Source organism: Micropterus salmoides, unplaced genomic scaffold, assembly GCF_014851395.1.
Source record: "Micropterus salmoides isolate LMB-PRFRI ecotype aquatic unplaced genomic scaffold, ASM1485139v1 Ms_hic_scaffold_23, whole genome shotgun sequence".
Lineage (NCBI taxonomy): Eukaryota > Metazoa > Chordata > Actinopteri > Centrarchiformes > Centrarchidae > Micropterus > Micropterus salmoides.
In genome coordinates this window covers 12726215-12740185 of record NW_024041484.1, presented here as the reverse complement: position 1 = coordinate 12740185, position 13971 = coordinate 12726215, and the positions used below count along the sequence as shown (strand labels likewise).

The 13971-nt window shown below is 41.0% G+C and overlaps 1 protein-coding gene across 5 annotated transcripts in view; it reads right to left on the bottom strand.

Moving 5' to 3' along the window:
- atxn7l1 (ataxin 7-like 1) overlaps nt 1–13339 on the bottom strand; it is a 28138-nt gene extending 14799 nt beyond the window's left edge. For 3 of the 5 annotated variants that reach the window (XM_038738895.1, XM_038738897.1, XM_038738899.1), the window contains exon 1: nt 7345–7449. Coding sequence is in view for 1 of the 5 variants with exons in the window: in XM_038738900.1 (XP_038594828.1) it covers nt 7345–7449; nt 12669–12731; nt 13163–13259 (265 nt within the window). In the remaining 4 variants the exon portion in view is untranslated. Of the gene's footprint in view, nt 1–7344; nt 7450–12668; nt 12732–13162 lie in introns of those variants that run through there. The other 2 variants (XM_038738900.1, XM_038738896.1) reach the window with 2 other exon arrangements.
- Nucleotides 13340–13971: the final 632 nt, after the last annotated feature.

Sequence of the window (13971 nt, the reverse complement as noted above, 5' to 3'; positions counted from 1 at the left end):
AAAATAGTAGTTTCAATTGCTAACAATGGTATCAACAGTATTTAAAATGATGCAACATTTGGCTCTAAAAGCAAGTCAGTTTATATTATGTTCACAGTTCAACAAAGTTATTCTAATCTACTAGTTCCTTCAAGAGGTAAACAACCAACATCAGCAAGATCTAGCAAGATTTAGCTAGTTATTTTTGGGATGAGACCCTTGTGGTTAGCTCAACTTCCTGTCTGCTTATAAGATGCAAATCATTAACTAGAGCAGTGAAATGATGAAATATACCTGAAGACAGCAGCTCAGGTAGAATATTATACATAAACTGCTAAATAGAAGATATTGACATGTGCATGCCAAGGTCAGCTAAAACAGCTCCCTAATACAACTACACTCAAAACACAAACATACCCACAGTGACAGAGTGACAGCCAGACACAATAGATGCTACCTGGACGGAACTCCAGTTCTATGAGTATGTTTGCAGCCTTATAAGGTGGTAGCATGCATGCCCTATAAAAACACCAGTGCACTCGTTGCTCAGCTAACAACTGATGAAAGGGCCCAGCTGGGCATGCAGTTAAAGGGTTTCACAATTGGTAACCACTGAAGGCAAAGGTCGTTAGGGATGCGATATACTCGCTGTGGCATGGCCACTGAGCACTGCCAGCCTGGGGGCCCAACATGCCTCCAAGCTTGAAGCCAAAACATAACCCGTTTATAAATCCATTCCACAGATGTTACACCACGCGCCGTCTCCCTGAGACATGACAGCACAAAATTACAGATGGGAGACCGTGAAGCAGCCAGGCAATGTCTTCCAACAACACGCCCCTGTAGAGGTCGGCTGATGAGGCAATGCTCCTGGTCCCCTCATCCAGTGTGAGTGAACAACCCAGGACCTGAAGGCAACTCTCCAGTCCAGAACTCTCGTCAACCCCCCCCCCCGCCAACTGACAAGCTGGTAGATTGACTAGTGTTCAACAAAGTCCTGACCGAATAGTGCTGATGTCACGCTTTACTAAGTAAGCAGCATAACAATAAGATATTCTGCGTGTGTATAAATTATGTGCGTCACAATGTTGTACAACATGGTTAATGAGTGTAGTAGTAGTCTACTAACAACAGCAAGCTGGAACAAAAGGGCAGAGCAGACAGATTGTCCGAACCTGTGGGTTTGCTCAGAGTGCATGAACACACATCAAAGTGTTCTGCAGGTGACCGAGAGTGTGTATACAATGTGTTTGCAAAGTGTGTCTGTGTTTATTGAAGAGATTAACCACTGCATGCTAAATATAACAGAGGTGTGTGGGTATGATACCACATTGTGAACTTATATACTGGAAGTGTTTTTGTCCAGGGTACGGGCTATAAGTAGTTTGTATGAATAGTAAGAGTGTGTACTCAGTGTGCAGTATGTATATACAAGATACTTTTTAAGGGTGTGTGTGTGTGTGTGTGTGTGCGCGCGCGCAGCAGGTGTGTAAATAGGCCAGTGGAAGCAGAGGCAGCTGTATTCAGAGTAGCAGGATCAAAGTCCAGAGCTACATTCGCAGGTATGCAGCTACAAAACAATTTCACACATTAAATCTCTCCTTAATTCACAGTTTCACACATCAAACGCGCACCATTTTAGTCAACTCAAATGTACAGTTCAGTGAAGCTGTACTGTACGAATGGAGTGGGAAAACTGTGCGTGTGTATGCTTCTGTGTACCAGGTGTTTTTGTATTTCCTGATTTTAGCATTTCTTCACCCCAAAGGCAGGATTAAGGTAAATAATACATCTGAAGAAATATACCATCTGATATGCCTTTGTGGTTATTTGGTCAAGCCAAATACACCCTGTACTTTTGAGTCTGAAGGTCAAACTCGACCTGCTACACGCTTTGTTGTCTTTGTTCTTGTTTTAAACAGAAAAATGAACAGGAGTACAAATAAAAAAAACGTTTTTTTAAAAATGCTATAAGTTCCAAGATGAAAAATTTAATTTTGCAAAAAACAACAAAATACAAGTTACAACAACTACGAGCATCTTAAATTGTTGGCTAACAAAAATTAGCCTCTTTATGTATGCTTATATGGGCAGTAAGACATAATGAATAATGAACTTAACTTCCTCCCAAAATAGACTAAGATATCCTTTGTTCTCTAACAGAACTCATCCTGTGAGTAAGGAGCAGGTTTGGAGCAAACCATACTGATTTACAATGCATGGACAGTTGCCCAGCCAAGGTCACTAAGCCACTCGACCACAAGGGCACCCTCACTACTACGCTCTCTTGCCTGCTTGTCGTTATGGCAATGCTGAGAGCCCAGCCAATTGGCTGCTGACTCATCCTGTGGGTGGAGCCATTGCATGATGAGGAAGCAGGGGGTCAGCTGGGCTTGTTTACATTGAGAGAGGACCAGGGGAAAGACGGGAGAGAGAAATAGATATGGGAAAATTAAGACAAGCATCTATGAACAAGTTCATTCATTCAGGTTATCTAGAAGTACAGAGTAAAAGGCAACTAGGCCTGCTGTTTCAAAAACAGCACGTGGCAATCTGGTAGTAGAAGCTAAGACCGCTCTCAGTTGCAGGTTGTCATAGTAATGCAACATGCTTTCTGGTAAGCAAGTCTTCCAGGTGAACAGGAGTCAGAAATAGCGACTGTGAGAGCAGGCAATGGGAAGATTTGTCGATGTGAATAGAGCTCAAAGAATATTTGATAGTGACGGTGAAAATTTTAACCCTCAATACAACCTGAGATGAACATTAGCTGGCCAAAAAGAGATCAAGACAGCAAGCGTGAAAAGAAAAATCACTTTGAAGGGGAGCAGTGGTTTAAAAAAAGTTTGGGAACTCCTGCTCTGTTGTATAGATACTATGATGCATTAAGACTCTAAAATAAATTGATAAATGATTTTAGATGTATCAAACAGAAATGGAAACATTCCTGCATATAAGAGTAAAAAAAAAGTGTATTTTCATTTATTATTGTGTACAGTGAATAGTATAGCCTCCTAAATTATTTACGGTGTCTGAACAGGATCTTTAGTGGAGCCACATGAACCAAACCAAATGTTTTGTTCTCAGTCACTCAGTAACCTGGCCTTCATCTATTACCTGTAGATGTATCTTCCTCCAGATGTATAAAGATCATGATTTCTGAGCAATGTCTCTCCTTTCAGTCCTGAGATGAGGTAAAACTATGTGTGCAGGTATGCAGTTACAAAACAATTTCACACATTAAATCTCTCCTTAATTCACAGTTTCACACATCAAACGCGCACCATTTTAGTCAACTCAAATGTACAGTTCAGTGAAGCTGTACTGTACGAATGGAGTGGGAAAACTGTGCGTGTGTATGCTTCTGTGTACCAGGTGTTTTTGTATTTCCTGATTTTAGCATTTCTTCACCCCAAAGGCAGGATTAAGGTAAATAATACATCTGAAGAAATATACCATCTGACTATTTTGATACCTTTGCTTTAGTAAACACTGTAGAAACCTAAGTGCAAAGAAAAAAAGCCTAGGAACTATCGCTGATGTACAATAGCAGCTGGCATTTTAATTGGGCCAAGACTTAGCTAATGGTTCACACACAGCCAAGCCATAATAACAATAACACAGTGGAAGGAACACCATCGCAAGTAAAGGAAACTCAGCAGAGCTTCTGTGGTTAAGGGCTAACTTAACAACTACAGACAAACATCATGAGAAATGAACAACTACACCACAGCCCAGGCACACACACTTTTACACAACAACAAAGTCAGACGCGGAAACACAGAGCAGTCCGAACACTTGTTAAGTGAGGAGCGAAATGAAACCGAAAGGAAACAAGAGGATTTTTTTTTTGACCTGCCTCAGAGCTCAATTAATCCACCACTTCAGAGAAAAGTTGGAAGGCGAGTAGAGAGAGGCAGACGCTCCCACCAACGGCAACAACATGACCCTTTCATCACACACTCGACTTACTCACACACAGCAGGCCACCAGCAGGAGGGGGTGGGGGCTGGGAGGAGGGGGGTGAGTGCACACTGAAGGAGTGGAGAGACGAAATCATAGTAGATGAAAGAATTAGAAGGAATACACTGAAATATCTAAACACGGCATGGAGTGCTGATTTATCCAAACACAGCTTCAAAAGCATGACTTACACACAAATCTTATCAAATTCAAATTAGATTTATTGGCATGAATCTAGAGCAACAATATTGCCAAAGATGTGGCTCTTGAATTGTCTAATTTATCATGGTGTTCAGGGCCCGAATGTACCAACATATGAAATGCTCTTTGAAATAAACTCCTAATTATACCAGCACTTATAAGATACTTAAATATGCAGGGTTAGGGTTACAGTTAGTACCGCAAACTCCCAGGGAGACTGTTTAGAGATTCATCTTTAAGTAAAAAAAAACAAACAAAAAAAACCACCCAATAACATCACAACCTTCATCCCAATATTTAAGAAAAGCTGCCACAAAATCAAGCATTGTAAGTCGCAACAAACACAAAAAAGGCCAACGAAATCCTGGAAAGGACTGAATAGAAGCAAAAAGTACTAGCCAGGAGTTGTCAAAAATGTGGTGGGAAAAATTTGCATGCGCCGTCATATTCCCCCTTCAGCTCTGGCAAATAAATCATTGCAGGTTGGCATGAACACGACACTCAGACACTGCCAGTACAAAGAGATTAACCTGGCGGTGATAGTTCTAATTTGGCATTGTGTGAACTCAGCTGTATCGATCATCTTGACAAACGACCCCACTGAGGTTAAATAGCTGAGTTTCCCGGTCACTCAGTACTGAAGAAGTCTGTCGAATTACGGACGAAATGTCTTCAAGTATCTTCAACCAAGTCCAGTTGCCGTATACTTTAACCTTATTTGGATAACTATGACCTGGATGACTGAAAACCTTCAGAGACATCGTGTGAACTCGTTTGGCGAGGGCTTGAATGTAACGTTCATTTATAAGTTAAAATCCCACACCAGCTTTAAATATGAAAGTACGTTTCATTACATTTCACAGATTGCCTAAAAAGAGCTCATATATCTTCTTGGGAAAATTTCTTTACAACATCCTGGTCTGTCCAAAATAACCTCTGAGGTTCACTGCAGAGCATTGAAAACAACTTCTTTGCACATATTCTCTTCACAAACTCATTGGATGGGGTTTGGTACCAACACTGCCAGTGTGAGGGATTTATTTGATATCCCACTGGGGCCACTTACGCTAAGAATATACATGCTCGCCTTACTCTAAGGAGATTTAAATAAACAAATCCACTAAATGGAGCATGTCTCTGATGTATTAAACACAGTATATCTTAACCCTTTTGAACACAAGACGTGGCATATATCTAACATATATCCAGTACAGGTCTTAGCTTTAGTTGTGACCACTCTCTTCTTGACACGCAGCAAATCTTGAGCAGCAAACTGGGCATGTATAACTTGGAGCCACTGACCCCTGAGGCAGCCAACCCCCCTCGTTCTTTGTGTGGGCCTGTGTGAATGTGTGCATGCATGCAGTTCTGTATATGTAAGGCCTCAGTGCTGATCCAATGCACAGGTCAAGCATTAAAGCAGATCCCATGATGGATCCACACGCAAAGAAAAACACAAGGCCACTGCAATGAATAGAAATGATTCTCAGGGTCGGAATATTTAAAGTAGAATCCCTAGCAGGGAACAATGGCGCTGTACTTTTGAGGATATTACGGTAACATGGTGGGAAAGAACAACAATGGGAGGAAATGCATAAAACATCATAAGAATATCTTGACAGGGCTAGTTCCTAGAAGCAATCCACTCAGCAGAGGTCAGGAGGAGCATTTTTCATGTCGTGACAGAGGAGTTGTGTGTAAAAGGCTTCAACTTTAACAATGAAGTCAATGAATCAACTATAGTGGCTGGACAATTTGACTTCTAGGTCACGGCACTACAGTTAAAATCACTGTAAACACAAGTATATGATGAAACGCACAACTTTTCTATTAGTCAGCATGTAACTTGGCCTCTACACTACAACGCCTGCTTGTTATCGTATTGTGGCCCAAGAAGTGTTTTGTTTTATGTAGAGCACTCAGGAGATTCCCACTCTTGATTGCGTGTGCACGAGTGTGTTTCAGACCTGTTGTTACCAGACTCTGTGTGAGTGTCAGCAAGCGGAGTCGCTGCTGGGTTTGGGGAGGGGTGGTGTGGAGCAAAACAACAGTGCCTGCCAGAAGTTGTGTGTGTCTCACAATACCACTGACCTCTTTCTGCTGAGAAACCGAAAGTGAGAATGTGTGTGCCTGTGCAACTTCATTGGCCTCTCATCTCTCAGGGATGATAAGTGTGTGTGTGTTTCATTAAGCATGACCATGTGCCCCCACCTCACAAAAAGGCTGGTGCACGTGCCACCAGTAGAAGGACGCTGCAGCTCACGGGCAGATGTGATTGCTCTCAGTGGAGCCACAATTAAAAACAAACAAAAAAAAAAAGTAGACAGGGTGGAGGGCCAATGAGAGCCGGGATCAACAGTGCTACCACTTTTCCCAACAACAAATACTCTTAATGGTGAATGCATACTGCCTACTTTCTCCACATTTTTTTAAAATCCATACTTTTAATTTGAACATAGGGTTCGTTGCTTCATCACAGTCCCCATACCAACAAATATTGCTTTTTGTGAAAGCCTACAGTGTAAAATGCAAAAGCAGCTGAGCAGTGTATGTGTGTATCGTACGTGTACTGGCCCCTAAAAGCATTGTTGAAGTCCTTTCTACAACTTTCCTTTTTTCAAATAAATTTTTCAACATTTTCCAACCCTGCATGAAAAACTCTGTAGGACTGATATCAGGAAAGCTCTACCTTTGCAGCTAGAGGTTTAACATATGAAGCAACCCATCACCCTGTAAAATCATCCTTGTGCTTGAATGCTTTTTTTAGTCCAGGTGCACGAGAATATTAAAAAAAACACATCCGCCTATTTTAAAAGCATTATCTAAAGAGCAGAACTGGCATCGTCCATATACTTATTTCTTGGTTAAAAAAGCTTGTGCACAATGCTACATCTGGTCCATTATTCTGTAAATTATTCATTGTTTTTCACTTATTGTTTTTCACTGCTGGGTACTAGAAGGTGTGACCAAGTGGTGTTTGTTTGTGTGGAGGATAAGTGCAGGGAGAACATGTTTTAAAATGCCCTGCAGGGATAAACGATGATTGTATCAATCTGAATAGCTATGTGTGTGTTTGTTCTGTGCCTCTGTGTGGAGATACCAGGAGGGGTGCGTTTGTATGCGTACTTTGGTGAAGTGTATGGTTATGGCTAAAGGTTTTTGTGTGTGACTACGCCCTGAGGGGTGTCTGTGTCTGTCTCTTACCATAGTGTGTGAGGATGCCCTGAGGAGTGACCACCTGATTGCAGACATGGCAGACAACAAGACAAAAATCCCCCAGTGCTGGAAACTGGCTGTAGACAAGCATCTCTGAAAAAGATGTCAAGAGTAGGGACCGCATTTTAGAAAAAGAACAATGATGATTCATGCAGTCTTTTTAGAGCAACAACTAACAATTTTTTAAATTACCAATCTGGCAATTTTTTCCCCAGATTAACCTATTGATCATTTCGTCTATAAAATGTTACAATCTAATAAAAATGTACACATTATAATTTCTAAGGTCATGTTTTCAAATTGTTTATTTAAAAACAACGGTGTTAAGAATTTCCATGCAGCTGGCTACATGTTTTAGCATGTGTGTCTCAAGGCCTCTTCAGAGCTCGCTCTGAGCTCCTCATGTGAACAGACAGACAGACACCGCTATATGAGAAGTAACCATGACAACAGCTTCTGTGCGCTGCTTCTATCATCTCTGCCGGTACACAACAAATAGTCTACAAAATTAGCATTCTGGTGCTTTGCGTGAACAGGGTGACCTGGGATGGAGTCAAATGCCCGGATTGCTGAGGGACTTTACACGGCTTAGATTTAGCAAAAACACCAACACCAGTAGTCTACAACATGCGTGAAAAACCAAGTAGTGCTGAGGCAGCTGGCACCACACAGTTTAAGTACGACACCTTAATGAAGCAAACAGCAGCTTAAAACATAAAATATGCCAAGACAAATACACAAATTAAAACAGCATCACCACAACCTGAATTTCCCTTACGGGGGATTATTAAAAGTATATCTTCTGCACAATTTAATTAAAATGTGACTGAACAAAAATAAAACAGTACATTGTAGTTTCTGTATTTATTACCAAAGCATTTATCAGCGATACACTTAAAATTCAGATACCGCTAGTCGTCACAATTTTCTCTAACATACAACATTACTGTTAGCGTACCGCAACATTGTGTCTGGAGTTAGAAGAGATACCCCTTCCCACTCAACAAAAACTGAAGATTAATCGAAATAGAGTAAAAATGTCCAATGGGAAATAGATATTATCTATTTTGTCTAAACGTATTAGCATGGTGCTTAACCCAGACTTGCTGAGGGGAGGCGGGGTGTGTAAGCTCGCACGGGAAAAAATTGGAAAATATGTGGGTTTCTGAAAGTCTATGGGTACATGTTGTCATGACCTTGCATTGCTGGCAAGACCTGCAGCCATGCTTTGTGCCCATCAGACAGAGGGAAAAAAGAGAGAGAGAGAGAGAGAGATCTTCTGGGTCACTCAAGGTCAAAGCCATATTACACTGTATACATATATTTTGTGTAATACTTTAAAAAGGTCAGAGTTGACTTTATTACTCATACATGAAGTGTTCGAAGACACACACTAAGGTTATCATGATCACTGGAAGAAATGTTTCAGTTATGTTGAAGATTGCTGTAGGATAAATACTGAAGAGTAATGAGAGAGAATCAAATGAAGGACAAGACAGTCATAACAAAGCGGAAAAATAAACTGTTATTAGCTGCTGAGGAAGAGGCTGTCATTTCACACCTACAGTCGGATACCAAGCAGCTGCACCGAAGCAGTTAAGATGCTTTGCCCAAGTTCACCTTGTTAATACAGGAGGGGGAGATTATTTCTCACTCATTTTCTATTGCCATAATTTGTAAGCAAGCTCCTGGATTTAAGCCACAATTCAAACTCTCAGATTCCCGTGTTTGCTGACCAAACTGCTTTCCCTCTCTAGCGAATAAACTGTACTGTTTGTTTTCGACTTAACTGAAAGTGGCCGGAACCGAGCTACAATACAAACACAAATGGAAACGTGTGGCTACATGTGGAAAACAACTTTTAAATATTGTCATTGTAGTCAACAGGTAAGGATTAATAACTTTGTAATGTGAGGCTGGAAACGCTGCTGCAGGTCAGCTCTACCTGCCAAGTGGTTTCTGTTCAAAAAGTGGATCAGCATCACCAGTTTGTCTCTCTTCCTGTGTGATCGTTTTCTTGTTAAAAAAACTCAAAAATCAGCTCAGCCAAGCCAGGCCAAGCCAATATAAAAAATATGATGGGAAAATGTTTTCTGGCAAATTCACCTAATTTGTTTATGCTAACAAAAAAGGAATTTAGTGGGAGTACTGAAAGAAAGAAAAAAAAAAAAAAAAAAAAAAAAAGGAGCAAGAATGCAATTTCCTCTGCATCTGCCAAGTCAAATGCAAACTAAGCGCGTAGCCTATTTCTGCAGCCTGAACTGTGTGTGTCTCTCAGACCAACTGCCACAGGCTGCCAAATGACTGACAGGCCAGAAAATGAACTACAAAACCATGAGCCACTTGTGAATAAGCATGTTTGGAGCTACTAAAACAGTATATCATTGGACACTAACATTTAAAGAGTAAGTAAATCATCTTCCCATTGGTGTGTTAGGGTTTGGAAAGCAGGGAGTACCAACATGAGAAGAAAGAGAACAGCAGGTTACTCAGGTCTAGTCCAGATAACTCGGGTTTGGCTGACGAATACCAAAGAAATAATGCAACTGAAACCAACTTCGGGGGAATCTTGGGGATAGGCGCCACTTTTGAGTAATGACTGCGCTACAACAGTTTCAACTGAGGGCACAGGCCACAGCAACAGCTTCAACTGGAGTTTCTGAACAGACATGCCAGATAATCTTTGGTACCACACCAAAATGTCTGACGGAGTAAACAAGCTTACCAGTAGTTGGCTGGCAGCAAATGCTGCAAACTCAACTATTCAGTCAATTTTTACAAAAAAATGTCCCAGATTTGTTTTTCTTAATAAAAGAGCTAGACTTTCAGTTTGCGCCTAAAAATAGGAGGCAGCCCTTTTTCTTGTAAGTACACCTCTTTATATTAGCAATAAAGCTGTAAAGACCTAATGCCACAAGGAGAAACTGAACAAATGGGCTGTCAAGATTAAAAATTCATCATTTAAACCCACACATCCAAAATTATTACTATATTACGTTTCAAACTGTCCGTTTCCAAGGTCAGAATCAACTGATCATCAGGTATAAATGCCAGGCTGAAAAATGAACTCCTGCCAGGGAAACTATTACAGAATGCCTATGCCATTTGTGAAACAAAAAGAACAATTTAACTGATAGATCACAAGAGATGAAACTAAAGTTATAATCTAACGTCTGTGCTAAATACATCAACTTCTACAGCACTTCACTTTTCTATGTAAGGACAAGTTCATTCCACTCCAGCAGCCATTCAGAAGGCAGCGACGCCTGATTCATTTGCTCCTTTCTGTCACACATTCTCTTTATTTCAGACTGTACTTAAATTCTGACAATATATATTTAGGCTTTTTAGTGCTACACCTTAAAATTATTTTCATTGTCAATTAATCTGAAGAATATTTTCTCTATTAATTAATTAAGAATTAATTACTCTAACAATCAAAAATGTTCACAGTCACAATTTCCAAATTCTTCAATTTGCTCTCTTTGTCCAAACCCCAAATATATTAATAATATATGTTTACTATCAAATTTCACACAATTTAGAAGTGTGCTCAAAATATCAAAATAGCTGCAGATTCATTTTTCACTCATCATTTCAGCTTCTTAAGGTTTTTGATGCAGATGTCACATGGATTTGCTTTTATACATTTTTCGGTCAGGCTTCCTTTTATAAGACAAATGCGCCATGAAGTAAAAGAAATGTAAGAAATTTTTTTAACTGTGCAAATTTGGTATGGGACAATTCTCAAAGCATGCTTGCAGAGATGTCTTCATCATGTCAGTCTCTTAGGCAACGTACTGTACCTCACAGTTAATAACATGATGTTCTAGAGGATTCCCATCCCTACTAAAGACAGCACGGTAAACGTACAAATAGCAGCATTACAGCACTGACTATTTCTAGCGAGATGATGACAGTGGCTGCCAGTCTAGCCCCACTAAGTTGCTGTTGGTCGTCATCATCTCCACTGTGTGTATGTGTGTGTGCGAGTTAAGAGTGAGAAAGAGACGCATAACATTCATGTCCTGCACTGCACACAACAATTACCATTAACCTGGCCTCGCCGTCTACAAATGTGTGTGTGCACTGAAGTGTCAAGTGAGTAAACATGAAATATATAAATCCACGATGAATCACACTACGTCCTGTTGAATACAAATTTACAAATGAAGCATTTAAGACGTGTTCCCCTGTGTGTTTGCGAGAGTGTGTGTTAGTGCGTGCATATCACTCTCAGCAGGACTTGGTGTCATGTTGCCAACAGACCAGCAATTCTGGAAACACTGCTCCAGTTTGGCGCTGAGAGAGGAAGATGAGGCATGTCAGTGGGTGAGTGTGTGTGTTGGGAGGGGGGATTTGACCAGTGAGAGTGAGGAGAGAGTTTCCCCAGCTGTGTGTCTGTGCGTTAGTGTGTTTGAGCGAGGGCTGCAGCACGCTCCAACTTTCAGGAATGACTCAAGTGTGTTAGTGTGCAGCGCGTGCTCCCGTGGGTATTTATACGTGGTGAGGTGTGGAGGAACTCCTCTGGCTCCCACTCACTGCTCAGGGGCAAACCCACAACCCCCTCCACATCCAAAATATATATAACACTTCCTAGCTGAAAGCGGCTGATTATGTAGGCCTGTCAAATAGGCAACATATCCAGATTATGCCACTACAGTTTGTCTTCAGGTAATACAGAAAAATACATTTGAAAGCACCTGCTCTCCAGCTATACTAATTTATTTTCCAACAGCAATTTTCCAGTGACCTCGGGTTACCCCACTGATGATGTGTCCCAGTGCACCACAAGATGTATTGGGTCATATTTGATGTTATCTTTATTAAATATAATTTGTCCTCTTTTGTCTTTTTAATGATACCAGTAGAGCTGAAATGATTAGCTGATTAATCAATTAGTCAATCCACAGAAAAGAAATTGGCAACTACCTTGATAATAACAATAACAATACATTTTATTTCAGGGATGCCTTTCAGGACACTCAAGGACATCCAAGGTAATAAAAAAGTGCAATTAAATGAGTTGCATAATTCAAACAGTGCAAGTTTACCAGAAGTCTAGAAGTTGATAATTTATCATACTTCAAGCAAAAAATGCTAAATGTTGACTGGTTCTGGCCTCACAAATGTGTATTTTTTAGTATTTACGTAGCATCAATGACGACCACTAATGGTCATTTCTGTGAGAAGAGGTTAATACTAGACATAGGCTGGCATCCTTAATGCCTCAGAGCACGTTTAACAAAACCATAACAAACCACCATGGTGTGCGTGCAGCGTTAAATAACCGTCACTGTAACTTCCCTTACCTTCTTTGCTGAGCTTCAGGGCTTCGCCGAGGCAGTAAAGCTCTTCGTCTCTCGAGTCTGCGTCTGAATAAACACAACAGCCACTTACAACCACGCAGGGGCATTCACAAACAAACTTTGGGGCCATGCGTGGAGCCATGCTGGTCCGAGGCTGGCTATTTGGTTAGCATTAGCTTGCTAGCCCCTGAGCTGGCTTCATAAAGCAAGTGAAGCTGTCAAAGCTAACAAACTTACAGCTGGACAGCTGACTGCACGCGCCAAATGGTACAACTCTGAAATGCAACGGTTAGCTTTGCTCACTCGCCTGTGCACGACTGCCCGTGCAACCAATTAATATTGCATTTTCTAGTAATATTTTTGACAGTTACTTTGCTGCGCTTTGACAGACCCTGCATGGTGGTGGGGCTTACTCAACTCAATCACAGACAGTTGGACCACGCACTTCCCGACACTTTGTCCGCAAAAACAACAACGCTATCGACGTGCGAACTTACTGTCAACAAAACGTAATTTAGCCGCACTGACGAAGGAAGACCAAGGCTCGCAAAGGAAGGTATCCAGACTTGGTATTTGGCGATCCAGTGTCGCCATTGCTCTTCCTTCTTGTTGCTTTGCTGAGAGCCGTTTTTTCCTCTCTCTCCTTCGCACGCAGCAGGCGAAAAACGAAAGAACGAGATATGCTGACGTCGTGGTCGGTAAGCTTCGGCGGGGTTCGGCACCTGTCGGAGGTTTGCGAGGTTGAGCGACAGACAGAGAGAACTATTCACGAGTTCAAAAGTTCAGCTTGTGAACGTACAGCCCAAAGCCTATTACAGTGTGGGACGGTTACATGCATTACAAAACATTACAAATATATATTTTTTTTATTTAGCATTGGCAAATCTAACGGAAGAAAGAGAAACAGTCCAAGTTGTGTCATGTAACATCCATCCATCCATCCTTCGTCAACCGCTTATCCTGCATACAGGGTCGCGGGGGGCTGGAGCCAATCCTATCTGACATCGGATGAAAGGCGGGGTACACCCTGGACAGCTCGCCAATTGTGTCATGTAACAGTGTCAGTTATTTAATGTGAATTGACAGGCTTATCAGCTACTAATACAGAATATGAATTATGTATATGTGTAATATTATAATGAATATGACTATTAATATCTGCCTGGCGTTTAAATTATATCAAAAAGAGGGCACCACCTATGTTATAGGAGATTTCCATGCTGCTTTTTCATTCAATATAATTTTTTTCATTTTAATGTTATTATTATTTACCAGACATTTAAAACAATTTAGTGAAAATAACCTT